This window comes from Anopheles ziemanni, chromosome 3 (genome assembly GCF_943734765.1).
Source record: "Anopheles ziemanni chromosome 3, idAnoZiCoDA_A2_x.2, whole genome shotgun sequence".
NCBI lineage: Eukaryota > Metazoa > Arthropoda > Insecta > Diptera > Culicidae > Anopheles > Anopheles ziemanni.
Window position 1 is genome coordinate 1,852,815 of NC_080706.1, and position 26,690 is coordinate 1,879,504.

Genomic DNA, 26,690 nt, shown 5'->3' on the forward strand with positions numbered 1-26,690 from the left:
TTCCCGTGCCGGCTCTGAATGAAGCGATAAGCGGCGTAATTGTAGAAGATCGTTTAGTTTGTGTAAGATCGCGAGTGAAGCCGTTCGTTTTGTGTAATTTCAATCGTGCTGCCAGCACAATGGTTTGTGGAATACTTTCCTTAGGGATTGCCGCAGCGCTTATCAGCTTGAGCGCTGCTGGAGTGGCCGATAATAGGGTGGACAGTTACAGCAATCCACACGATGGAAGCTGTACACTGCCGGATGCTCTGCTGCGGGAGATCCGGGGTTATCAACCCATCGTCAACAAGATCGTCGATAAAATCGTCAACGGGGAATTTTCTGGACGCACCTGGGACGCCCTGGCGGAGTTGGTCGATACCTTTGGAGCGCGAGTCGCTGGTAGTGAGCAGCTGGAAAACGCAATCGATTACGTCGTGCAGAAAATGCAAGCTGATGGGTTGGAAAATGTCCACACGGAAAATGCGACCGTACCTCACTGGGTACGGGGATACGAAAGCGCAGAGCTTGTTAAGCCCTTCCGCAAAGTGTTGCCCCTGTTGGGCCTAGGCAGCACCATCGGCACTCCTCGGGGAGGGATCATCGCCGAGGTGCTGGCGGTAGAATCGTTCAAAGAGTTTGAAGCCATCCCACCGGAGCAGGTGCGTGGAAAGATTGTGGTGTTTTCTCCGGCCTGGGAAGGCTACGGACGGACTGTTGTTTATCGTAGTCAGGCTGCTTCGGTCGCTTCACGGAAAGGTGCCGTGGCCGCTTTGGTACGCTCAATAACCCCATTTTCGATCGGATCGCCTCATACGGGCCAGCAGCACTATCAGGATGATGTAAAAAAGATTCCCGTTGCGTGCATCACCGTGGAGGATGCCCAGATGTTGCTCCGCAAGTACCGCCGTGGAGAGAGCATGGAGATTCATCTTGAGATGGAAGATCGTCCGATGGAACCGGTTGTTTCCAGGAACACGATCGGGGAGCTGGTTGGCACGACGGTCTCGAACACTTCCGTCGTCATAGTTTCGGGACACTTGGACAGCTGGGACGTTGGTGTTGGTGCAATGGACGATGGAGGCGGTGCCTTAATCTCGTGGAAGGCCCTCACGTACCTGAAGGCAATGGGATTGCGTCCTCGACGCACGATTCGAGCTATTCTCTGGACGGGCGAAGAGGAAGGGCTCTACGGAGGGGCTGCCTACAAGGAAGCACACAAAGCGCAGGAGGTTAAAGAGTTCAATTTCTTCTTTGAATCGGACATCGGAACGTTTGAGCCAAAGGGGCTTGATTTTGTTGGCAATGCGGATGCCGAATGCATCTTTCGGGAGATCGTCAAGTAATGATGAATGCCAATATTCCTAATGATTTTGTACTGATAATAAATAAATGTAATTTTTTTTCAGACTTATGGCTCCGCTGAACGCAACCGAGTTTGCTACACCAACCGATGGCGGTCCGGACATAAGCCATTGGACCAGCCGTGGTTTCCCGGGAGCCTCATTGTTAAACAAAAATGAGAAATATTTTTGGTGAGAACGACTTTATACAGGCATATGTTCAAATATCGATTAATCATGTTCATTTTCTAGGTTCCATCATTCTGCTGGTGATACCATGGCTGTGGAAGATCCAAAGAATTTGGACAAATGTGCTGCCCTGTGGGCGGCTGCCGCGTACGTCGTTGCCGATTTGAGCGTTTCCATGCCCAAGGATGTACACCCATGAGTTTATCATTGACTATGTGTGTGTGTGTGTGTGTGTGTGTGCGGTAAATAAAGAAACCATATCAATTTATTTATTTATTGCATTTTATATTTTCCTTTCATATTTACTCTTTACCTTAGTTATATACTCTAATGGTTTTTGTTGTTGTTGCAGCGATTCCTTCCTATGCCTTTCTGTTTGTTCACCATTGAATGAGTCAATTCTCCAGCGGGATGATCTTTAGGTGCATGGTGTTTGTAGGATAGGGGAATGAATGGTAATCCTTTTTCTTCTGCTGTTTTGCCTGAATCATTTAAATTTTCTTTAGGGTTTATGTTTGCATGCTTTAGTTTTATCAGATTCTATCAGTATTGCAAACTTGACAAACTAGTAAAACAACACCTGAAATCATTTACAATCACCCACCTTCGTTTCTTGACACTATTAACATGTGTTTCTTCTCTATGAATCGTATCATTATCATCATCATCTTCATCATCATGATAACTTAACAAACATATATTAAGTGTTTCTCTTTTCTTTAGACTACCGTTTTCGATTCGCGCACATTCGTTCGGAGCTTAGTTTGTCTTCTTACATTTTAGTTATTCATTTAGTATGTAGATGAAGTTGGATGTAACTGAATCGTACAATTTCAGCGTAACTCTAGATTTTATTTTCCACTGGGGTTGTTTGTTGTTGTTCTATACACGTAAAGAAGTACACTGTAGAACTGGCGCTTGGGTGGTCAGCGCATCAAGAAAAAATTGGAATAGACGTACTAGCTATGTATGTATATTTGTTAAGTATATATATATTTATGTATATATTTATGCAATAATTGGAGATTGATTTGTTTGTTGACGCCATGTTGCGAAATTACACCCATCGCTGTTTGACTAGGCTAGTGTTTCCTGTTCTATGCTCTCTACTTGCTTGTCTTGTTATCTTCTATTTCTTTCGCTAAGTTCGTTCCATAGTAAACCATTATCTCGTATTCCATGCAGTGATATTAGTTTTGTACGTTTAATCTGTTTGGTTTAGTTTGTTGAGTTTTTTTGGTAGAGTTTGTTGCGCATCGATTGCTGAATATTACTTTTCAGTTGTTTTACTAATTGTGGCGATGAATAGTAGTGTCGCGGTCGTGTTTGTCGGTTTGTGTGAGTTTGAGTGTACAGCGTAATATTATTCTGCTTTTATATATCTATTTAATATATGTGTAAAGGTAAATATCACACTTAGAAAAGTCAAAACTTTTTTGCATCATTCGGCATCTTCGATCAATTCGACTTGTTTGACGATAACGTTTGAATTCCGAATGATAATATCAGGCTGTTTTCCAAGCCATGCATACTCATACATCTGCTAAATATACATATCTTTCTGCATCGCTTAGTGTACTAGTTAAAAGTGCTGTTCTGTTTGCGGTAGATAAAACCTATATTGGTTGGTGGAAATTCTGCCTGATTAGATTGTTTGTTGTTGTTGTTGGTGGTGGTAATGGTAGCGGTGGAAATGCATCGTGACAAGGTGGGTGAGAAAAGAGTGGAGTGTGATCAGAGCGTGATCTTCCCCTTGTTTAGAGTGTCCTGTGCCTATCAGTTTTTGAAAGAACAATTCGCTGAGATTTTGAAAACCACATAGATCATTTCAATAGTGTAACAATCGAAGAGATTACATTGCCTTCCCATTTACCCATTCGGTCTAGCGTATGGTGGTGGGTGGGCTATCGAGTCACATGCTTGCATGGTACTTTCTCTCTGTTGTTTTGAACAGTTATTACGATACTTATTTCGTCTTTTTTTCTGGCTCTCCTCAAGTGAGTGCAATGGAACTCGGTTTCAACGGAAACGTTACGATTTAACAATCCTCAAAGTTTAATAAATAGTATCGACTCCCATCCTTTGGATCATTTTGCCTGTTAGTATTCACCATTCATTGCTATGTTATTTCTTTTATTTTACCTTTGCTCAATTAACAATTTCAACAGTAAAATATCACTTAATTTGATGAAAGATGCTGATTTCTCACTTGTTGATGCGTACGTAATATATGTATGTATGTTATGTATGCTATGTTTGTTGGTTTATATATCTCTAAACATGCATCCCGTTTCTAATGCACCGTTGAACGTTAATGGATATAGTTTTTCTCTTCGAACGAATTCTGTCCCAGGGTATTGTATGCCTTTTGTAAATGTATATAATTTCCATCTTTGCCGCTCTCCATTTTCCCAGGAATATGCTCTTTTTTCTCGTTGGAGCGACTGAAATTAATAACTTAAATAATGTTTATCCATGCCTATTCATAATTATACCTTTGTCGTAGTACAACAAACCATCTCGTAGAATGTTAAACTAATTTTGAACCAGAACTAATGATTTATATTTTTTGACCCCCGCTATCAACTAGTTGTTCAACCTATGGCACATGCGTCAATATTTTACATTTTCCGATCGCTAGATGATTTCCTGCTCCTATATATTTTTATATGTGTGTATATGCATGTAGGTAAGTATGTATATTTGTTAGAATCTTTCTCTGCAACCCCAGATACTGGTTTAGCATTCTGCACCCGTGGACCTTGTTTTGCGATGCTGCACTAGCTAACTATCTAAATGTCTGATGGTGCTGCTCCCTTTTCCGCTTAACTCATCAATACTTAACAAGTATGCGTCATTGTATCATATACACCGCAGGCAATCAAAGGTAATGTGCTTCATCAAATTGATTGATGATGAGAGTTCCGAATGGAGATTGAATTTTAAAATATGGAGTAGTTATGGTAGTGAGAATCAGTATCTTTTAATTTGGGTGCAAATTGTACAGTGCCTATATTCGCGCTCCTGGTGGCTGCTCTTCTAACATTAAATCACACACACACGCGTCATCGCTTTGATTGCCTTTTTACTACTGCCAGTAGTCGTTACCGAATGCAGTAGCATAATCATGGCCAACTCTGACCACAAGTCTCTGGTGTAGCTTAAAATTGAATAGGGGGTTGTCTTCAGATTGCTTCGTATAGGAAAAAAATATACTCTTTTTTGAAGTTAAAAACAATGTATAACAATCTACAGTATAACAAATCTACGAATTAATAATACTCGTTTGAAGCTCAACATAAGCGTTTCAGGTGTTACGATATCGTAACAAGATAAAATCCCAAGATTGTCCATAGCTGCCGAAGAGAATGCCAATGGCCGTAACATTGGGTTTCTTGTACTAAAAGATAGCCTTAACGTAAAGATATGTTGTTCACCTTCACGTGGCATTTCGGTCTGCGAATTTCGCTCCGTTTTATCACATGCACACGTGCTTTCGTAAAACGAATCAAGTCGAGAGAAAAAACTCTCAAGAAAGATGCCTGAAGAACGACGAACGAAAGCCCAGATTCACGGATGATTGGAACGTACGACGGATGTATCCCGTGGAAGGACAGATTGCGGCAAGATTGTTTCGACCAGAACGCTTCGGTTTCGGTAGTTCCGTGTTCAAACTTGCGGCGTGCAATATGTACAGTGGGTGGCTTATTCGAAGATGGTGTTGCTGGAGAATGCTTAATCGTCCCAGGTCGGATAGCTGACAGTCTCGTTGTAGAACATGCCGAAGCCGTCTTTTTTCACCTCCGACGTCTGGCGACCCGCGCCGGCCGAGCTGGTGGAACTGCTGGACGTAGCCGGCGGTTGGAAAATGTTCGTGGACTGAGGCGGTGGGTCGTAGATCGTCCGATCGCCCCAAGTGTCATTCGGGTTCCAACTGTACGCGTTATTTCCGTTGCCCTGCTGCGGTTGGGTACCGGCACTTCCCCACTGGTACTCTCCGTCATCGTTGGTGGCCATGCGATTTTCGTAACCATGCCGATCCCAGACGGCCGTGGGCTCGGTGTGATGCTGTTTACCAGTGGCCTTGGTTGCTGAAGGAACGTTGAGCTTGAGGTTCGGCGGTACGGAGCCGTTATTATCGACGGTGAGTTCGAATTCTTCGCTCGGATGCTCCAGCGAACTGTGCGTGATCCCGTAGTAGAAGTACATGATCAGTCCTAGCGTCATCCAGACCGTGAAGCGCACCAGGGTTAGTATACTGAGCTTGAATATCAAGTAAATGTTGACCGTGATGGCAATGGTGGGGATGAATGGAAGTCCAGGAGTGAGGAACGATAGTGCGTAACTAAAAGAGAGATAAGAGTACCACCAGAAATTACCCAATGCTTGTCATTGTATGTTATATTATGCCACCAACCGATTCTGAGGTTGCCTGGAGATAACAATGAGTATGGTTATAATACTGAACACCAGAACGGTGTACGCCAGCGAGAAGAACGTCCCTGTCAGTCCGATTGCCATGAAGAGATCCAGCAGAAATATAAACACGTACATCAGTCCTACCAGTTTCGTCACGTACATTCCTACAAAATAAAACAAAACCATCCCTGTATTCCATTGCTAAAGCGTGGCCATTGGAGGCATTTACCGCTTTCGTGTGTCGCAGGTCCAGCCCTAACCCAGGGAAATAGTCCAGGACAAAGGTATGAATACTGTTGCAACTTGCGCCCTATGAAATCGCATCCCCAAAAGGAGAAAGGATTGGAGCTTCCTTGAGGGGCACCATGGACTGCACCTGAAAGGTAAAGAACCCAGTTAGAAGTCATGCAGAGTGTTTAGGTAACTCTCTGGGGGGAGTAAACTTTTACCGTAAAACTTATTCTCCGATCGATCAGAGACTAGGAACTGATCGTCGCGACCCATAAAGCCTTCAGGGCTTTCCTCGCCGAAACTGTCATCCGAATCGGGTGAACCGCGCGTAATTTTCTTCACCATTACGTTCGCCTTGACACGTTGCTGTACTGTCGGATCCGGGGTGCTCGGAGGTTGTGGAGTTCGTAGCTGAGCTGGCAGCAGATCCACCAGAGAAGTGCTGTGTGGCTGATAGCGTAGAATTAGGACGCAGGTCGAGACGAGCGTGTAGGCAAGCAGTGTTCCGATCGACATCATCTCCACCAGCACCTCCAGCTGCACTGTCAGGGCCACTAGGGATGCCGCTATGCCACTGCCGATGGTCGCAATCCCGGGGACGCCTGTTCGGGCCCATAGTTGAGCGAGCTGGCGAAACACCAGCCCATCCTGGGCCATGGCGTAGATGACACGGGGCATCGGGAACATGGAGCCGAACATGGCCACACTTAGGCCGGCCGTGGCACCAATGGCGACCAGCGCTCGGCACTTGGGAGCACCAACGTATGTCCACATCTGAACCAGCGCCGAACCGCTGTCGATGTGGTCGTAAGGAACTGTCAAAGCAAACCAATTGGAAACAGTCAACTGTTGCCCAGACGTGTAGGCTTGGCGCACTAGTGACGGAACTTACCAACGAGTGTTAGGATAAAGCTACTAGTGACATACACTATAAGAACGATCACCAACGAACCGACGATCGCTTTGGGTATGCTCTTCTGTGGATTGTGCGCCTCCTCGCCGGTCGTAGCTATGATATCGAACCCAATGAAAGCGTAGAAGCAGGTTGCGGCTCCGGTGAACACCTGGAAAATAGTCGAACCAAAATAGTCTTTAAACAAATCTATCCATGTTGAACTTACCCCACTCCAACCGAACGGTAGGAAACCCTCGTGCTCCGTCCAGGTGTTGGTGTCGACATAGAACAGGCCAGCGGTAAGGATAAACACCCATGACGCAAGATTCACCGTGTTGAGGACGTTATTAAACAGCACCGACTTGCTGGCCCCGAGAGCCAGGATGAACGTCATAACGAGCGTAATACCGAACGCGATGAAATCCGGTGGCCGTCCTGAGAGATGGTAAGTGTGTAAAAATGTATTTGGAGTGGAAAAATGAAACAAAAGTTTTAAAATAATTGAGCATAGAGCCAGAACGAATGGATGTGGCAGAAATTGGAAGAAATAGAAGCCAAAAGAATTAGAAGAGAAATTAAAATACTTCTCCACGCAATCTGATGGTGTAGGAAAAAGGCACGGAGTCGTTCAAATGAAATGAAAACACCCTTTTGGATCGTACGTACCGAATATGGTCCCCACTGAGGCTGCTATGCTCCTTCCTATGAAGCCGCCCGATAGCGAATCGAAACTGGCGCTAAGGGCACAGGCACATGCGCTCGTACCTGTTTTGCGGGAATCGGATTGTCATCGCCGTCGATGGTGGGCCACGTGTCGGAATGTTGCAGAACACGTCCGGGAAAAACACGGAAAATACATAAAGTCAGGTTGGAAATAGTCGAATTAATTTCGCTGTTTAATTGCATTGCGGGGGATCCGCGTGGGAATACAATTTAATTGAGATTTCGAACGATGCGCGCCCGCACCGATAGGTCCGTTGAAAATCCTGCCCAGTTGTCACAAAACACACGCTAGGGCGGACATTTTCGGGTCGGGGAGAAAATTAGCTTAAAAGCTCGCTTCGCTTATTGCACCGTGTGCCGACCACCCCTAGCAGGGGGTAGCAGCAGTAGCAATTAGTCACCGCCATGAGGTTGCATCTGTAGCATTTCCGCTTTATACTTAGTCACGTTTCGGCTTGACACGCCAGCACCATACCACGGGGTCCGACGTTTCATATTTCAGCTATTTTTACCAGGATCCGGCCGAAAGGGCGAAACATCGAGCTGCCATAGAGAACCGGCTTTCCTGTCACAACTCTGTGGTCAAGAGCCACTGTTCACAGTTATGGGCACTTGATGTGGGCTGTTGAGCAAACAAGAGTTGAGTCGAGATAAGAGGCGTTTTGTGGCGGTAGTGTATGGGTTTTGGCCAGTCAACGGGTTGTGTGGAATTGTGTCCAGACGGCCCCTTCCTGCGACAACTTCCTGCTGTCCTGAATGCCATTGAGCGGAAACTTTCCGGCGTGCAGGTCAAGGCGGCAACAGTTGCTAGTTCAGGCGAGGTGTTAATGGGTATGTTGGCCCTCGCCAGATACGACCATTGTGGGCAATGTACCAGCATCATCGTGCTCTTAATTTTATCGCACCAGGAAGTCCTGGCTCACAAGGCAAAGAAATTGGTAAAGTAAATATTTTATCACCATCACCGGCCGATGGTTTTCTTTTCTCCGGTTCGATTTCTCATCTCGTAGCAGGCCAAGCCTATCAACAGCCTCTCATGGAGTTTTTCCACCATCCACCAAAGCGGGCCATGACAATCGGCTTTCGAGGTCGTATATTTTACCACATAAGTTGTCTTCATGGAGTGCTGATTGTGGTGGATAAGTCATCCAATATTCACACCACTTCTCCTACGATGCAACTGTGTTGCTTGTTCTTCTTCTTCGTACTAAAATCGGTAACTGTTCAGAGGACCCTTTTGGATTGTAATACTCACCAATTAAATATTCTAATATCATATTCCATCCTATAACAAACGCTACGAACTCCCCGACGGAAACATAAGAATACATGTACGCGGATCCGGACGTATGTGGCACTCGAACACCGAACTCAGCATAACAGGCGCCTGGGGGAAAAGGGAGGTTGAGAGAGTCAAGTGTCATCGTTCGAGAACGGGAGCAGGCCCGGGACAGGGATACTCACCGGAAAATATACTAGCTACGGCGGCGATGAAAAAACTAAGCACTACCCCGGGACCGGCGATGTTCCGCGCGACCATTCCGGCCACCAGGTACATGCCCGTGCCGCAACAAGAGCCCACTCCTAGCGAGGTAAGATCGAGCGTGGTGAGACATTTCTGAAAAAAAAAAACGGGAAGGAAACCCGAACGGAAGAAAAACGGTCAAAATTCCAAACCTGAAAAGGTTACATTCCGGAACCCGGCGAACCACGGCGATGAGACTCACCGTGAGCTTGGGCTTTGTACTGCTCGGATCCTCTTCCTGCAGCTTTCGAAGGTCTTTCGTGCGAATCAGTTTCGAGAAGAGGGCCAGCCCCCGGCCACCCCCGGGCATGGGAATGGAAAACTTCATGCCGCCGCGATGGACGACTGCCGCAGAGGAAGCTGGATTGGAAAACGCTCGTTTTCTCGCTTCCGATCGAAAGTGGGCGGTGGTACTGAAAAGCAGAGGATGGATGATGAAATAAATGCTCAACAATAATTGGCTTAGCCATCGTGCATTAGCTCCATCCGTAGGAAGCGAGCGTCGATGGCGAGTATTTCGAGTGTTTATTTTTCTGAAAGCTAATTAACTTGGACGGGAAACGTGAATCCTGCGCGTGGCGAACAAAACTAAAGATGGGAGATTTTGTGGCAAGAGTGATCCGTACTCCAGTTAGGCTTTTGATTACAATTCTATATGCAAAAACAAGGCCAACAAGGTTGTCGATTAGCTAGACGACTAGTTGTTCACAACTCTGGCGAGTAAAATCAGCCATCTCTCATCTGGAACAGAACCAAGCTGAATACGAGTTCCAGGTTTCACTGGGTGCTTCAAGCTTTATTAGATGTCAGTGCCATCATGATAACCATTTACCAGGCCATTACCGTTCCGTAGTTCTTCCCCCACAACACGTGCATGTGCCCCACGCATTCGAGAGCTCGGTCGACAATAATTGAGAGCACAACCGAAACGATCGATCGTCGTCGGGTTTAACAGCGCTGGTGCTTGGTGGTGAAAAGGACCTTCGCCCCGCGACGATCTCGAGCCATCTGTTGACGCGTACATGCGCGAATGAGAACAAATTGCTTTTGCAATTTCACTTGATTATTCTACAAGCCGCGACTCCCGATTCCTCGTGTTTCCTCGGTGGAACCACCGCTTGCAGTAGGGCATAAGAAATGGAATGCGACTAACGGCTCGCAAACAGGCTGCCATTTGCGGGGGGATTCAGCGACTTGTTGCGAGCAATTTTTAGATAATCGATTAAATTAAACACCCGAACGTGGGGAGCATGCAAGCATGTCGCCGGCAAACACGAGGCACGTATGTGAAATGGACGATGAGGTTGAACTGTTGTGTGGCATCATCACACCAGAAACATGTGCCAGCTCAGTTTATAATCGAATAAGACGCTAATGAAGTTTAGATTGTTCTTGTTCCATACAAATCTTTTCCACATCTTCGAACTATATCGTTCTCCGATGCCATAAAGATCAACCGACAGATGTCTGAACATACCCGTCCAAGACATAATGAGAAAACCATTCCAAAGCTTGGTATAACTCCCGAAACAGAGGGGTTTGTGGCAAAGTATTGTTTCTTTTAATTTATATTTTGTTTGCAAGTGCATTAAAAAATGCGATATTCTATTTATTTATACTATTTCTTTGTCGTCCATGTAGGCAACATAATTGGTAACAAAAAAAATTGTGCTGTTGAAACTAAAGAACTGAACTAAACAGAACTGAACTGACCTGAATTCGTTTTTAATGAATAAAAACTTATTTATGTCACGAGAATTGATAAGAGTTTATTCACAATAAGTAAAGTGTAAGCTGCAAATTTTTGGATTCTGAGATTGCTCAGGATCAATGTAAAGATCTACTGAAACAGGGCATGGATCTGACTACATTTTTACATGATCATGATAGGTCATCGTAAGGCAAACCCTTTGCCCCTGTGGACGTGTACAAATATCGCCTCAATCATCGCCGTGGGAACGAAATATCCGACCAGCCTCGTCCGGTTTTCTCTAGAGGACACTTAGTTTCCCTTCGGGGACTTTACGATGGATAAATTAATCTTTCTACTGTGTTACGTTTTGTTCATTTATCCGCCTGTCTTGTTGGAGCTTCCGGTGAGGTTCATATAACAGACTTTATTGAAGCACCGTTCAATACTTTTATTACATACGTTATGTTTTGATGGGTTCTGTCAGCTTAAGCGGCAGCATCTAATTAAAAATGGTGGGTACATTTCAGCTGAACCTTTTTTCCTCTTACTGAATTACACTCACTGTCCATTCGCCGTGGCAGTAAGGCTCCGGCAGGTGTGGTGTTGGACGACCCCAGCACCCGTTGTTATCCAAGGCGGATTATGTTCAGTTTCGGTCTTCCAGTATAGCCGTACGGGGGACGAAGGCACAACACTACCTGAAGGCATGTTGATGTGGTTAGCTATTCCCAGAAAAAAGTATGGCGCTTCACCGGACGAGTAATGGTTCCCTGGCCATGACTACCGAACCTGTCTTTTGCCGGATGGCGTCAATTTCATTTTCCATTCTCATTATTTTCTATTGATTTTTCTAAAGCTTACTCGGAAGTACACACGATAGGTTCTATTTACCTTTCTACATCCTTCCATTATTGAGTTCCATTATTTCCAAATCAAACGCACATTATTAAAGCAAAAAGCTCTCAATCAAGCACGAAATTGCGCATCCTGCATCGTAAAGGTTGTGTTGAATATTTCATGCGTCTGATGGAAATTGACTACACAACAAACTATGTTTATGGTTCAACTTTTTGTAAATATTTGCAACAATTCAAAGCTGTTTGAATCGTGTTGGAGCGTGGTGGAAAAGCAAGCAGCAAACTTACCTAACGATTTTCGAAAAAGTTCCTTAAGAGCTAACAGACTTTGAAGAAACTCTTACAGGAGCCTGTTTAAAAAGCGGTTCCTTTTTTATAATGCAGGATTCGCAATGGTATGTACGCCAAGAAAGGTTTACTTTGCAGCACAACGTACTTTTCTTCCGTGACTTCTCAGCCCACGGAAAACAGTGCCTTTCTATGGGGGAACGGTCGGAAAACAAATTAGAGACTGTTATGGCAATTTAAATTGTAATTTTCCTCTAGCCGGCCACAATCTGCTTAATAAACCTGTTTGAGATTCTCTCTCCAGCAAGCAACGTGTGGTTGTACGAAGCACTCAATTTCTTGTGCTAGGAAAATAAATGTACCTTCCACGGTAGTAAGAAAAATGTTGAACGACACCTACAAGTCAGCAGTAGATTAAAGGATAGGCCTTAAATGTACGACGTTAGATAAACTCCAACAGGCGCAAAGAAGTGTGACTTCTTCAGCGAGTGGGATGATGGCTCCTTTTGAAACAAGTCACGTGTAATTTCATGCATATTTCAACGTGATTGAATGTGCCAATTAGTAAGCAGCGAAAGGAAAATGAGTGGTATTAATTATGAGTTACGTTCGTTCCACTTAGCGCTGGTCCTGGTGATGCTATTTATCCTTTTTCCGCCATATCTCGCGCGGAAAATGTTTCACAGTAAGCTTGGCGTGTCCTCTTCCTCTTCCGGCATAATTTTATAGGTCACTTTATACTTTCGTTTTAGATAAGAATACACTTTACAAGAATTTATTATGAAGGTGCATTGAACTTTGTCTGATCGTAAATCATCGGAGCAAATTCCGCGTTATCATTGTTTTGTATGATATGAAAATATTACAATGGTCGTTTAGTTTTCTTTTCTAAATTTGGAAAAATATGAATATGTAAAGGGGGATGTGGCCCATGAGAAAAACCCCCTGTAGCAATAAAGCAAAAATCGACATTCCAATATCCATTTAGAAGGAAGAATGGCAAAATGCAGTTTTATATTGTTCCCTGTTTCACTAGCACGAGGGCAGGAAATGAAAAAGGTTGGCTTGCATTTTTCTTCCCCCGTTACACTGACCAGCTTACGTGCTCCATAAGAAAAAAATTCCCGTCTTTCACACGGTCGACCGAAGGCCACCGTTTCTATGCATCCCTAGCGAAGATCCTGGAGACCATTTATTTACAACTGCACTCTATTTGTCGGATACTCACTCACGGGAGTTGGACGGCCGAGTCCTTGATTAAGTTTTTCAGTCACGAGCTGGCAAAGCTTGGTACTGGAAATGGCAATTCGTTGCCAGAAAAATCGCATTTTCATGTAATTTTCTTTTTGCGCATGGAAAGCGTATAGTTTTTCTCTTGTAAGTTCAATAGTAATGCAAGGGAGTAAAATTTACATTAGTTGGTTTTCATATTTTTTTATAGCTTTACCAGAGTAAGTCCACTTTACATGCATTACTTTTATCTAACTTTTGACATGCTTTGCATTTACAACTTATTACTGCAATTTCGCTTCGTTACATATTTCATGAACGAACGAAAACACCTGACTAGAAGAAACATGTCGTAGAAGGGACTCTACACAGATTGGAGCATGATGATAAATTCAGCTCCCATTCCCGCTTTTTGTTTTTCTGCCCAACCAGCTGGAGCCCAGCTTAAAACGAGGATATTAAAAATGATTGAAAAAGGACAAACGAACCCGTGTTTCTCGTGGTGCTTTACACAGACCAGTTACGCCTGCCAGCAAGCCATCAGTCCTGCATGTTGATAAAAGAAGATTGATTGCTAATTTCTCCCAATAAGTCTCCTCGTACAGACCGCACTGAGTCAAAGCGCACAAACACGAACATGAAAACGCCCGAATGCCCGCGGTGTCGATAAAAAAAAGGGCCCCTTTTGTTCCCAAGAAGGTACAACCCTGTGTGGAACCTCGTAGTCGGTTTGTTGACTATCCCAGTCCATTTTTATTTTGCTACTTCCATGGCGTTTCCGTAAGCTCCCTGCAGTGGTAAGGCGTTCTTTGAAGGTAAGGAAATCCTTACCAAGGCGCTATAATACCGTCCCCGCTACTGTTTGTGCAATCATAACGGTTTTAAACACGTCTTGATGGTTTGAAGTAATTCCGAAAGGAAAAGTACGACCACGATGGCGATAATAATGTAATTTGTGTCCATACCAGGTCACAAAAGCATTGTTTCTTTGTAACTTTATTGTGCCACAAGTAATTTTCGTATTGTAAGTTTTCGTTCCGGCGAACTTAGGCTATTTAGTGTAATTTTATGCAGCTGCGATCAATTATGTCCAGAAGCTGTTTACCTTTTCGTGTTCGGATGAAGAATTGTTTTCAAATTTGACGCCTTGTGGTGTATTTTGACAACGATGAGGAAAACGGCACAAATTTATGTGAAACCCACCAGGCGCCTCCATTACTCCCATAGAAAGCTCCGAGAAAGCCCACATTCATAGGAGGCGACGGATATAACCATTTCCCAAAAGACTACTGCGTTACGACCAAAGAAGTGTTTCATTCCCAATCGCAAAACGAGGAAAAGGTTGGTTGTTGTTGAGGAGAATATTGGAAGTAAAATATGTTTTCTTCTTTTCAGTCAGCTCAGTGCACTTTGTATATCGAAGTGTTCGAGTGTTTTTCTCGCACTTGACGGGCGAGACGTTCGAACACGGTAAACTGAATGAATCCTTGTTTTTCTTTTTGGAAATTGTTGACAGCAAAAGGAATGAAAGAAAGTCGCTCGTTTTATGGCTCCAACAGGGCATGCCAGTTTTTTCTTGATTTATGTTTCATAAATACATTATGTAATAGTATTGGTTACATCGAGTTTTACAAAGCGAACTTTTCTAAAAGACGATTTTATCAATCACACCTTCCCAACCACAATGTCGATCGGTAAAAAAAGTATAAATTCGCAAAAAAAATTCAGCCAAAATCACGTTCGCTTTTATCTTTTTAGAATACCTTTTATTTTTACATCATGACGGTTTTCACACTTCTAATATGTAATTCCGGAAAACAGGTCAATTGTAGCTATCACAAATTGTTGTCAACATAGATTACTCTACGTGCCTTTCCTATCAGTAGATGTGTGACTTGCCACACTTATTTGATTGAATATTTCGTTATGCACATTCCCGGCGAGCGTGCAATCAATGTTTTATCTTCCGTCTGAGTACGCAATAAATATTTTAGGCCATCAATTTAATACCGGGTTATTGGAAGCGCAACAGTCGAGGCTATGCTCTTTCACATGCGTTTCATCGATTGCTTCTGGTGTGGCGGAGCACGATTTTACAGCCATGCTGGATCCCAAACGGACGATTGCCGGGGGGGCCAGCATTTTGTTGTTGTCTTTATTACATTATTTCAGCCGACGGAAGAGTACGATATGCAAGGCACACACTTACGGCGACCGTTTGATGCCGGTCGGATGCCTTGGTGATGCTTTCAACGATAATAACACCCGATGTGGGACACCAACGAAAACAACACCGACCACTTCGGTCAACCCGGACTCCGCAATACCTCACCCGGAACCTCCACACATTGCGGTGTGGTTTTAGGGAGTAACGTCGATTTAATTATCGCTTATTTCGTCCCGTTTCGCGAGCATCGGAATTGGTCGTATCGATTCCGGGGGGAGGGCAATTTTCGGAATCATTTTGGGAAGAGTGTTTAATGTGGTGGCAGGATGTAAATTGATGGACATAAATGGTGCCAGATGTTGCTTCGGCCGTATAATGATACCGATTTATCGTTCGGCCAATTTCGCCCAACAACGCTATCGCTTAACAGAGAATTGACAATGGATTGATCGGAAAGGAATGAGGTTATGGATATTTAAAACATCTATTAAAGCTGATACTGATTGATCATTTATTTGTTGACTGTTCAAAGCTTCACAAAAGCTGTCTGAGTTTTCACATGCTTTCTAGACCGTTCTGGTCTAGGAACCCTTTTTGGGGTCGATTAATCGATTTTTTGACCCATAATAAAAGAAACGGTGGCAAAATACTCTAAAGAATCGTTTGTTCCAAACCCATTGCTAAAGAATTGATGAAACGAAATAATCAAACCAGCTTGTGGCAATGCAAAACGAAGCACAAGCCAAAATTCGATTAGCAAAAAGTTAAAGCTCTTGCAGTTTTGAGGGAAAAGAGTATTTTTCACCTCAATCTCTGTTCCTTTTATTTCGCTCTTCATACATTCAAAGCGGTAGAGTGGTTGTTGATCGACTTTTGTCATGGTAGTAGGCCGTAACGAGGCTATTCTACGTCTATTCGAGAAAGCTTTACGATTTTTCCCCAGTTTTGAGCTCACCCTCTTCGTGCTTGTGTACCGGTGACAAGTTTGAAGCATATTGCGGTATATTATGGTATATTTACTTAGTGATAAAAACATGCAAGACCTATCACAACCGTCATTAATCAAGTTAACATCCGATGGAAACCATGTTTTTCTGTTGGGCTTACGGTTCCGACTACTTTATTTTATTACACCAGACTCATCCTTTCAGCTTAAAATATGGCTAGTACTAAAAATACTCACCACACCACATACTTCTACGAGTGGAAAGGGTTCGGCAAACAAAACGCCCTTGGTTGGCGGAATGGAAAATATCCCCCCTTGCTCACATCACTGTTGGGAAAGAGCCAAACCATGTTTAGGCGGGAGATGTGTGAGATTTGATACTTCACACTTTGGTCATAGTATATTTCCCTTTTCTTTTTGTTTCCAGTGACGCGTCTTTTACTCTTCATATGACAGACAGGAGCAAAAACTACTTATCGAACTGAACGTGCTCTACGGAAAAAGATCCGGATGGAGCTGATACTATTTATCCACCGGGCCGAAGTTTGGGTCGGAAACTCTTCCGAAGGGTTGTACTTTGCCGTCGGTTAACTGTTGGGACCGCCGTTTGTGTACATGGATACGACAGCAACAGGCAGAATGGAAGCGCCGGAAAACGAACGACAAGTTTCAAATCTAGCGGAAACTGGTTATATACTCGCTTTCAGTACACATCGACATTGAGATCTACCGCTTGACTTGAAGAGGTTTTTTATTTGCTACATGTTAAGGATTATCAAAAAACTGCAAGAACAAGAACGAATGTGTCCTTGGATGCTATGCAAATATACTTTCATTCTGACGTAAACCACCTACGGCACGTGATGGAATACAATGTAATTTGAAGCTGTTGCTCCTTACAATATCTCGATTCCTATCGCATATTTATCAAGGAAATGGCAGTTGAAATGGATTGTTCAAAGTAACATACAATTTCACCTTAAATTCCCTATGAATCCATGCTTGTTCATTCATTCCAAGGAAAACACTAAAAAATATAACTTGGTTGTGAACGAACACAATGGACGAAAAAAATAATGCATAAAATCTTAGATGACGATAAAGATATCGTTACAGCTCTTCAATACAATTTTACGGTAACGAGAGTTTCAACCAAGTGTCTCCTAGAAGTTTGACGAAAACATATTTGAAGCTACTTTAAATATCAAATCAACATTATAGAAACGGAAATCAATAATAGCAAAACGAATTGAGCATTTTGAGCGAACATAACACAATATGAACGAGGGGAGCACTTTAGAAGCGGATTCGAAACAAGTGTTAACAAATTAGATACAAAAAGGAAATTCGATTTCTTCTATTCGTTCTTGTTCTATTGCATTTAAATACTTGGTAAACCGACAACGGGTCGACATGATCTACATTTTTGCACAGTTTTCTGATGGATTTAGCCAACATATAGTTTTTTGTAACATTGAAATTAAAAACCTTCATGAAAAGCGGTTTCTGAAGTACTCCGATTGATTGTATAGAACGCTCAGCGAAAGGAAACAATAAAATTTTTGAAAAGGCATACTACCACGCTGGTGCAGGACAAACGCCATGCCCACTGTACCTATGGGTCGCCCACGCACAAGAACGATGACGTAATCCCTCCCCTGAAAATGGCCCCCACGCCAACCCTCTGTTCCGCGTACATTTAAAGGTGGTATGTGGCATCCAACGTCGGCTGCAGAGGAGTTGCCGTGGCAACCGTCAGTGTCGGTGATTATTAATCGCATGTTCTTGTTACGAGCTTTCTGTCGCCGAGTCGAGGACAAGCCGCGATATAGGCCACGCCATAAGCAGAAGCATGATTTCTTGTCGGACACCTCGTTCGGTTCTGAGTTTCAGTGTCAATTGTTTGCATGGAAATCGAAATGATTCTTCAAATTACCCAAAGGAAAGCTTACTTTAGCATAAAATTCTGAGTTTATTCATTTTGTAATTTCCATAAAGTATAAAATGTGTTTAAGGCCTTAGTGTGACTTATTAAGTTGTCATCCGAAACCGAAGTTACTTACTAAAGTTTTAACAACGTAAATCTACTTGAAAGGTTTGGCGTTCCTTATATTCTTTATACTTGGTGTTCTCTCCTTCTCCGCTTAGTTTGCCAATGTTTCCACATTTTAAGTAGCATTCATCGATAAAAGCTTTCTCCCTTCGACTTTCTCGTTCTCAGTCTTTCTGGGCCTTTTACTCTAGTTTGCTTTCTGTATAACCGATTATTTCCGTCTTTCTCTCGCTCTCTTTGTATCATTTTCTACTTCTACCTTCTCAACAAACGCATTGTACTTACACGTTTTCCTCTCTGCCAGCAACAGCCTGTTTCGGAAAATACGGTTCGAGATTCCCACGCCGTCCTTTTCAATGGGGTTCGCTTTGAGATTCGGCCGTTTGTCCTGGTCTCACGCACCCACGCGCACACGAGAAATTTTTGGTTTCACTGTTTTTTTTATTTAGTATGCTTTGCTTCTTTTTGTGAAAATTATGCACTTCACACCTTTCCGTATTCACTTGTTTTCTCCAGCACTCGTTTAATCAGTATTCACGTTTCCTTTGTCACGAAATACACATTCACTTGGAATTTGTGTTCACAAAAGCAATGCCGATGTTCTGATTACCCTTGAACCCTACGGGAGTGGTATCGGGAAAATGGGAACCTGCGTTAAAATTTACTTCACTGTAAAACTCTTATAGCAAAGCCACCATAGCACTAGGAGTATGTTTTGGAAAATGTCTGCTTTCCACCCCCAGCCTCTCGATTGGATAATTCTGAAAACACAAAACAGGAAGCTGCCCTTTGGATGCTTTGGTCTGACGATGACCTGTTGTTATATCATTGAAATCGTTTGCAATTGGTGGTCCAATTTGCAAGGAAAAAGAAGACACGTTCTTTGTAAAGAAATTGTTACTACCGAGAACACCACTTCTAGAGCAATGCACACAAGAAGATGGTTCCTTTGGTTTGGGACTGCTCACGAACTCCACAAACCGTCCAACCACTTCGATTGAAACTTTGCCTTTGCGCGACAAGACATGGAAAATTGTGTTGGAAAACACCGAGTGGGCTTTCCCTTTCGCTTGTATTTTCATGCTCTGAGCGAGTGGAGTCGGGAAATCGGGAGAGTCTCCGCTACGAGAGCACAATATAGCACCGAAATGGAGCTTTATACTTTTCCTAAACAGGATATCAAAGCTATATGGTGCGGTTTCCGACACTAAGCTCTCTTAACGCTGTCATGGGACTACTGTTCTCCAAAAAGCATTATTCTTGCAAGATTCATTCAGTATTGCTATTATTTTTTTTTATTCAAGTGGTAGTCTAATGCCGACAGCAAGATTAACACGAGCAATATTATTGTATGAAATATTGAATTTTTCCTATCTGTATTTTGAGCTTTATTGTGCCGCGCTATAGTTAGCAAGATAATTACTCAAAAGCTGCCATACTTTGCTTCGCACTCTTAGCACATGATTGCACGATTTGTTGTGTTTCGTTCAACGATTGTCGATAGCGTATGAGAACCAATTTTAAACCAACATTAATTGAATGAATTCGAAGTGCAACAGAGCGAGTTGGTTGGCACATGCGCACTTACAGTTATCAAGCTTATTTGTTTCTTTATTTAAAAAAAATCAAATTATCCAATAGGATAACATGTGCGTCAAGCAAAAAGAGCACAATGGCAAAACGTTGTTGAGCGGATTTATTTGACTGCTTCATAGAATAGATTGCAAAAAAATGTTTGGGATAACACATTTGTATGCGAGTGTGTAATTACAAGATTTTATGTTGGTTTTTTACATTAAAAACTTTTCTACTAAATTATTGCAGTATGTTGTTGTTACATGAGCAGCCCTGCATCTTCTGACAGCAGCTGTCAAAACAATTGACGTATTCAACTTTAGCTAATTTTGCTGCAGTTGGTAGTCAAAATCGAGTGACGAACGTAATCTTTGCGGGAGTAAAGTGAAATTTATTCACAAATATCGCCATTCTGCCCTAAAATCAACTGTGATCGTAAGCAAGTAGCTTTCTGAACTTAAAGGTATAAACATTGCATGTTATCATTTGAAGATAGTATGATATTTGGATCCGATAAGCAGAGCGGGTCGTGGTGTCTCGTATAATCGATTTTTCGTAGCCCCTAGGTTTGTCACTCTGTGCTGGATGTGGGATGGCATCGAGTTTTATCAGTGGCAACGGCGTTGAAAAAGTCTCACATACAAGTGCACTTCTAGATATGATTAAGCGAGCAAGCAGTATCTAGTCGTTGTACAGAAAACCGGGCGGAAGACGGCGTACAAGTCATAGCAAAGGCGTTTAGGAGTTAATTGCGCGACTCGAAGCGACACAGGAATTTCCTCACTCCCTCCTTCTGCCTATAATGGCAAAGACGTTCTGTAATGCGGCGGGTCGACGTTTGCCCCACGGGCTCCAAAATATTGCACACGCTGATGAAGACTGCCCCTGCGGGTCGTGCGGTGTTAAATAACTGCAGCCGATCCGACTGACCGGAGTGGGGTCGTAGGGAGGAAAACTCATACAACTGTGCGTGAAAAAAGAGATAGCAAAGGTGCCGAGAGCGTTAGATTTTCCTCGCAGTTAGTCGTTGACATCCATTCCCTGTTTACGGTTGATGCATAAATGGCTCCGCAAGTTGGAGCACAGTGACTTAGTTATTATTGCGAATCGACTTTTTTACATTTAAAGATATTACTTGCATATCGTGCTGATTTGTGTACAATACGAAATCGCGTCATGATTCCCATCGCACCCATTCAGTAATGGAATTCATTAAGCAAGCAACAATAAGGCAACACTTTTCAACCAAGTTAATTTTCTTCCTCAGGCTTCGCATATTTAACTCTCCCGGGATGACGGATTCTAAATACTTTACCACCACTAAAAAAGGTGAAATTTTTGAGCTCAAATCCGAACTCAACAATGACAAAAAGGAAAAGAAGAAGGAGGCCGTTAAAAAGGTAGATACTCAAGTTCTAGTTAAATAAAGATGCAGAATTGCTTCACTTACATCTTTTGCCTACTTTCAGGTCATCGCTAGCATGACCGTTGGAAAGGACGTGTCGGCCTTGTTCCCCGATGTTGTGAACTGCATGCAGACCGACAACTTGGAACTGAAAAAACTGGTCTATCTTTACCTGATGAACTACGCCAAGTCACAACCCGATATGGCCATCATGGCCGTTAACACGTTCGTTAAGGTAAGTAATTGTTTTTAAGGCTCGCGCTTGAAAAAATATCTCTTCATTCTGTTTCTATCGTTCTCATGAGATTTAGTGCATTTTTTGTTTGTTTGGTTATTATAACAAGGAGTGTTGAACAATTTTTGAAATCATTGTTGAGATATAGTTGATTCACTTGTCTAAAACTGGTACGGAATTGAAACAATGCAAAGAGTTTTGAGCAGGAGCCAAAAAGAAAGCATTTATGTTCGTGCAAACTGCTCATCCATTCAGAAATACACGGCCAAGCACGGCCTAGAACCGCGGCGTTAGCTACGTTTCCGTTCTGTTATCAATATGTATTTGCAAAGCCTTGGATACCTGGAACCAAGATAACAATTTGTTGATAAATAATTCCGTGCTTTGCCCTTGTTTCGTCTGCAAACGGATTATTTAAAGCTCAACCATAGAAGGGTATCTCAATTTTTAATCTCGCGATTTACGATACATCGAAGATACGCGATTCTTTATGTAGAAATTATTATATACATATAAATGTGAGGCACTCTGTTTCCAGCAAAATTATTTGGCCATATTCTACATTCCGTTTCCTTGATTAATGTTTGCACTTTTCTTGTTATTTTTATGTGTTCTTCATCTTTCTACTCAGCCTGTGCTTTTCTTCTGATTATTATTTACGGTTCATTTAGAATTATGATAATTTGTTGCATTAGATTCACTGTTTCTTTGATCGTTTTCAACATCGTTACATTTTATCACATTTCTACTTCTGCATCTTATGTCCAATTCCCTCACTTTCGATTGAAAATTATCACACGCTCATAGAACTAAACTGTGTATCTTTTTTCTGTCTTGTTTTATCTTTTACCGATATGCTAATGCCATCGTCTCTCCTTCCAAACCAAAACCCTCTGTTGAAATTTTTACGTTTCTTCTACATACATACCGTTTATAACTTACACTTCTTTGATGACCGATTTAACTGAATCGAATAAAACTGAAAAACCTATGTATTTGTTAATAACATTGTTAAAAAAAACTATGTAAGGATTTGCCACATTCTCAACTCGTTAAGGTAATAAACTAACAAAAATCATGCAAAATGAGTTTCTAGCTATGTTTTTACTCATGAGTTACGTTTTCGATACTTATTTCTGTTTTGGAAGAATGTTGTTGAATTTAAATATTTAAGTTGTTAAACTATACTTTCTTCTTTCTTGGAAACGACTTTGGTTTTCTTTTAATGGTTGTATAAACTATCTGTATTAAAACAGTTCCTATTTCAATGATTTATTGGATTCAGTTTTTACGTATTTTGTAGTATTTGTGTCTAGCTGTACGCACATGATAGTTCTGCGGGCTTGCAATGCGTTTTTGAGTAGATGTTTCAGGAAAAACGATTTATAGACGCACTTTGTTGATGTGATTATTGCATTTATCTCTAAATGCGGTTAACAAAATTAGCATTGATTGGCTATTGTTTTCAATAATACCAACATATCTGCTGTCTTATTTCACAATCCCGCTTCCACGTTTGGTAATAGGCTTTTTAATGTTCCTGTGTTATATAGCACCATTATTATACTTTCCTGCTTGTTCCGATACTACAATTCAATAAGTTACATAAGATGGATTTGTGTTATATTTTTATAAATTCTCAAAAATCACACAAAAATAATTGAAATTATGTATCGTTGGCATTCTTGAGCTTTTTTAAATTTTCATTTCATTCGTGATATTTTTTTCTAATATGTTCATCCAAAACTTAGTTTAACCCGTTCGACCTGTTTAGTTTCTTTCAAGACTCTTTTGTATAACATTTAAGTGTATATACATTCCCATTGATTTCTCCGTTTCGTAAGCTTTTAAGTTTGATTCTTCTTTACCTGAGAGTGCTTATAGTTGTATCAATTTGTTTCTAGAACATTTTCATTTCCTTTCACAAAACGGCAACAGATTGAGATGCCACTTAACAAGCAATCTGATTGGTCTGCCATTAAAGTATGGATAATAATGTTTGTTGTTCTGCTCACAGGACTGCGAAGATACGAATCCGTTGATCCGTGCGCTGGCCGTGCGCACTATGGGTTGCATCCGTGTGGACAAGATCACGGAGTATTTGTGTGAACCGCTGCGCAAATGCTTGAAAGACGAAGATCCGTACGTGCGCAAAACTGCGGCAGTATGCGTGGCCAAGTTGTACGACATTTCCAGCTCAATGGTAGGTCAAGGGGCGGCGAGTTTCTTGAGCAAATGTTCATATGATTTGTGTTTGTACAGGTTGAGGATCAAGGATTCCTGGATCAGCTAAAGGATCTGCTGTCCGATTCGAACCCCATGGTGGTAGCGAATGCTGTGGCCGCCTTGAGCGAAATCAACGAAGCCAGTGCAAGTGGCCAACCTCTGGTGGAGATGAATTCCGCCACAATCAACAAGCTGCTGACGGCACTGAACGAGTGTACCGAATGGGGTCAGGTGTTCATCCTCGATTCGCTGGCCAACTACACGCCAAAGGACGAACGCGAGGCGCAGTCCATTTGCGAGCGTATTACGCCACGATTGGCCCACGCCAACGCTGCCGTGGTGCTAAGTGCGATCAAGGTGCTGATGAAGCTGCTCGAAATTCTGGCTGGCGATACTGACTTTTGTGCCATGCTGACGAAGAAACTCGCTCCGCCACTGGTGACGCTGCTCAGCTCGGAGCCGGAGGTGCAGTATGTGGCGCTGAGAAACATCAATCTGATCGTACAGAAGCGTCCCGATATTCTGAAGCATGAGATGAAGGTTTTCTTCGTGAAATATAATGACCCGATCTACGTGAAGCTAGAGAAGCTGGACATCATGATCCGTTTGGCGAACCAGAGCAACATCGCGCAGGTGTTGAGTGAACTGAAGGAGTATGCCACGGAGGTGGACGTGGACTTTGTGCGCAAGGCAGTGCGTGCTATTGGACGCTGCGCGATCAAGGTGGAACCGTCTGCTGAGCGGTGCGTATCTACTTTGCTCGATCTCATTCAGACGAAGGTGAACTACGTCGTGCAGGAGGCAATTGTGGTGATTAAGGATATCTTCCGCAAGTACCCGAACAAGTACGAGAGCATCATTAGCACGCTATGTGAGAATTTGGATACACTGGACGAACCGGAAGCGCGCGCTTCGATGGTGTGGATCATCGGCGAATACGCGGAACGTATTGATAACGCTGACGAACTGCTGGACAGCTTCTTGGAAGGTTTCCAGGACGAGAACGCTCAAGTGCAGCTGCAGCTGCTAACGGCGGTAGTGAAGCTGTTCCTCAAGCGGCCGGCCGATACGCAGGAACTCGTACAACATGTTCTTTCGCTGGCAACTCAGGACTCGGATAATCCCGATCTGCGCGATCGTGGTTTCATCTACTGGCGTTTGCTGTCGACCGATCCGGCGGCAGCAAAGGAGGTGGTGCTGGCCGACAAGCCGCTCATCTCGGAAGAAACCGATCTTCTTGAGCCGACGCTGCTGGACGAATTGATCTGTCACATTAGTTCGCTTGCGAGCGTTTACCACAAGCCTCCAACCGCATTTGTTGAGGGACGCGGTGCGGGTGTCCGCAAGTCACTGCCGAACCGTTCGGCATCTTCGGCCGGGGAAGAGTCGTCCGCTTCCGTCCCAGAAGCCACCGTCATTCCGAACCAGGAATCTCTCATCGGTGATCTGCTCTCGATGGATATCGGTGCGCCAGCGGCACCAGCTGTACCAGCGCCGGCCAACAGCAACGTAGATCTGCTCGGTGGAGGATTGGACATTCTGCTCGGTGGTGGTCCGGCAAATGACACCGCCGCGACGACGGCAGCTGCAGCCCCTGCTGGCTCATCCGCTGCCGGTGGACTGCTGGGAGATATCTTTGGCATTGGGCCGGTGAGCAGTACGAATCTGATTCAGCTCCCGAAGATCACGTGGTTGCCGGCCGACAAAGGAAAGGGTCTGGAAATTCAAGGAACATTCTCTCGACGCGCCGGACAGGTGTTTATGGACATGACGTTCACGAATAAGGCGATGCAGGCGATGACTGGCTTCGCCATTCAGCTGAACAAAAACAGTTTCGGGCTGGTCCCCAGTGCTCCGCTTCAGGTTGCCCCCCTTCAGCCTTCCCAGTCGGCCGAAACATCTCTATCGCTCGGCACAACCGGTCAGGTTCAACGGATGGAACCCCTAAATAATCTCCAGGTGGCCATCAAGAACAACGTAGACATTTTCTACTTTGCCTGCCTTGTGCACGGTAATGTTCTCTTCGTAGAAGACGGTCAGCTCGATAAGCGCGTTTTTCTGACCACCTGGAAGGAGATCCCCGCCGCAAATGAGGTGCAATACAACCTGCACGGTATCATGGGTACCGCCGATACGGTGGCTGCAAAGATGACGGCAAACAACATCTTCACGATCGCGAAACGTAATGTCGAGGGACAGGACATGCTCTACCAGTCGCTCAAGTTGACCAACAACATCTGGGTGCTGCTCGAGCTTAAACTGTCTCCGGGAAGCTCGGACGCGACACTCAGTTTGAAATCGCGTTCGGTCGAGGTCGGACCGATTATTTTCGCCGCCTACGAACAAATCATTCGTTCTCCTTAAGTGAACGTCATATCTAACGTATAATATTGTTATATTCCATTAGATTGTAGCCATTGCCTCGAGAATTTGTTCGAATTGGAATCGTTATAGGCACGCAGAGCGCAAACAAATGTATCTCCATCTGAACGATGAACACATCAGCGGCAATAGATCTACATGTTTCGTTAATATTGTGTAAACTCGCACACATTGCCATGTGTTTAATAATTCCACTAGGAAGCATCTAACTCTCTACTGGAGATGAATCCAATGAACATGAATATAAGAAACATTAAACTATGTATCCAATACGTTCCTTTCTAGGGACGTTTTATGGCTAACAAATAAATATCGATAACCGTAAACGA

At 43.3% G+C, this 26,690-nt stretch overlaps 3 protein-coding genes across 3 annotated transcripts; 2 read left to right on the top strand and 1 right to left on the bottom strand.

Annotated features, from left to right (window-relative positions):
- Window positions 1–39: 39 nt before the first annotated feature.
- LOC131286844 (carboxypeptidase Q-like) lies at window positions 40–1,735 on the top strand. The gene is made up of 3 exons (XM_058315847.1): window positions 40–1,321; window positions 1,389–1,514; window positions 1,575–1,735. The coding sequence occupies exons 1-3, from the start codon at window positions 120–122 to the stop codon at window positions 1,708–1,710; spliced, it is 1,464 nt and encodes a 487-aa protein (XP_058171830.1). The 5' UTR covers window positions 40–119; the 3' UTR covers window positions 1,711–1,735.
- A 3,511-nt stretch (window positions 1,736–5,246) lies between these two features.
- Window positions 5,247–9,632, bottom strand: LOC131287736 (probable cationic amino acid transporter). The gene is made up of 10 exons (XM_058316819.1): window positions 9,507–9,632; window positions 9,244–9,397; window positions 9,035–9,166; window positions 7,723–7,821; window positions 7,283–7,491; window positions 7,054–7,225; window positions 6,380–6,976; window positions 6,160–6,306; window positions 5,929–6,094; window positions 5,247–5,856 (listed from the first exon to the last, which is right to left on the bottom strand). Exons 1-10 carry the CDS (start codon window positions 9,630–9,632, stop codon window positions 5,247–5,249), a joined length of 2,412 nt encoding a protein of 803 aa, XP_058172802.1.
- A 10,827-nt stretch (window positions 9,633–20,459) lies between these two features.
- LOC131290039 (AP-1 complex subunit beta-1) lies at window positions 20,460–26,679 on the top strand. Its single transcript, XM_058319420.1, has 5 exons — window positions 20,460–20,576; window positions 21,381–21,513; window positions 21,583–21,753; window positions 23,771–23,956; window positions 24,016–26,679. Exons 2-5 carry the CDS (start codon window positions 21,406–21,408, stop codon window positions 26,341–26,343), a joined length of 2,793 nt encoding a protein of 930 aa, XP_058175403.1. The 5' UTR covers window positions 20,460–20,576; window positions 21,381–21,405; the 3' UTR covers window positions 26,344–26,679.
- Window positions 26,680–26,690: the final 11 nt, after the last annotated feature.

What these genes read in the sequence shown, in the direction of transcription:
- LOC131287736 (XM_058316819.1), bottom strand. Translation starts at nt 9,632, where the DNA reads ATGAAGTTTTCCATTCCCATGCCCGGGGGTGGCCGGGGGCTGGCCCTC. An exon ending in CGTAGCTAGTATATTTTCCG is followed by an intron (nt 9,167 to 9,243) that starts GTGAGTATCCCT and finishes CTTTTCCCCCAG; the next exon opens with GCGCCTGTTATGCTGAGTTC. An exon ending in CTTTATCCTAACACTCGTTG is followed by an intron (nt 6,977 to 7,053) that starts GTAAGTTCCGTC and finishes TTGCTTTGACAG; the next exon opens with TTCCTTACGACCACATCGAC.
- LOC131290039 (XM_058319420.1), top strand. Translation starts at nt 21,406, where the DNA reads ATGACGGATTCTAAATACTTTACCACCACTAAAAAAGGTGAAATTTTT. An exon ending in AGAAGGAGGCCGTTAAAAAG is followed by an intron (nt 21,514 to 21,582) that starts GTAGATACTCAA and finishes GCCTACTTTCAG; the next exon opens with GTCATCGCTAGCATGACCGT. An exon ending in CCGTTAACACGTTCGTTAAG is followed by an intron (nt 21,754 to 23,770) that starts GTAAGTAATTGT and finishes TTCTGCTCACAG; the next exon opens with GACTGCGAAGATACGAATCC.
- LOC131286844 (XM_058315847.1), top strand. Translation starts at nt 120, where the DNA reads ATGGTTTGTGGAATACTTTCCTTAGGGATTGCCGCAGCGCTTATCAGC. An exon ending in ATCTTTCGGGAGATCGTCAA is followed by an intron (nt 1,322 to 1,388) that starts GTAATGATGAAT and finishes ATTTTTTTTCAG; the next exon opens with ACTTATGGCTCCGCTGAACG. An exon ending in AAAAATGAGAAATATTTTTG is followed by an intron (nt 1,515 to 1,574) that starts GTGAGAACGACT and finishes TTCATTTTCTAG; the next exon opens with GTTCCATCATTCTGCTGGTG.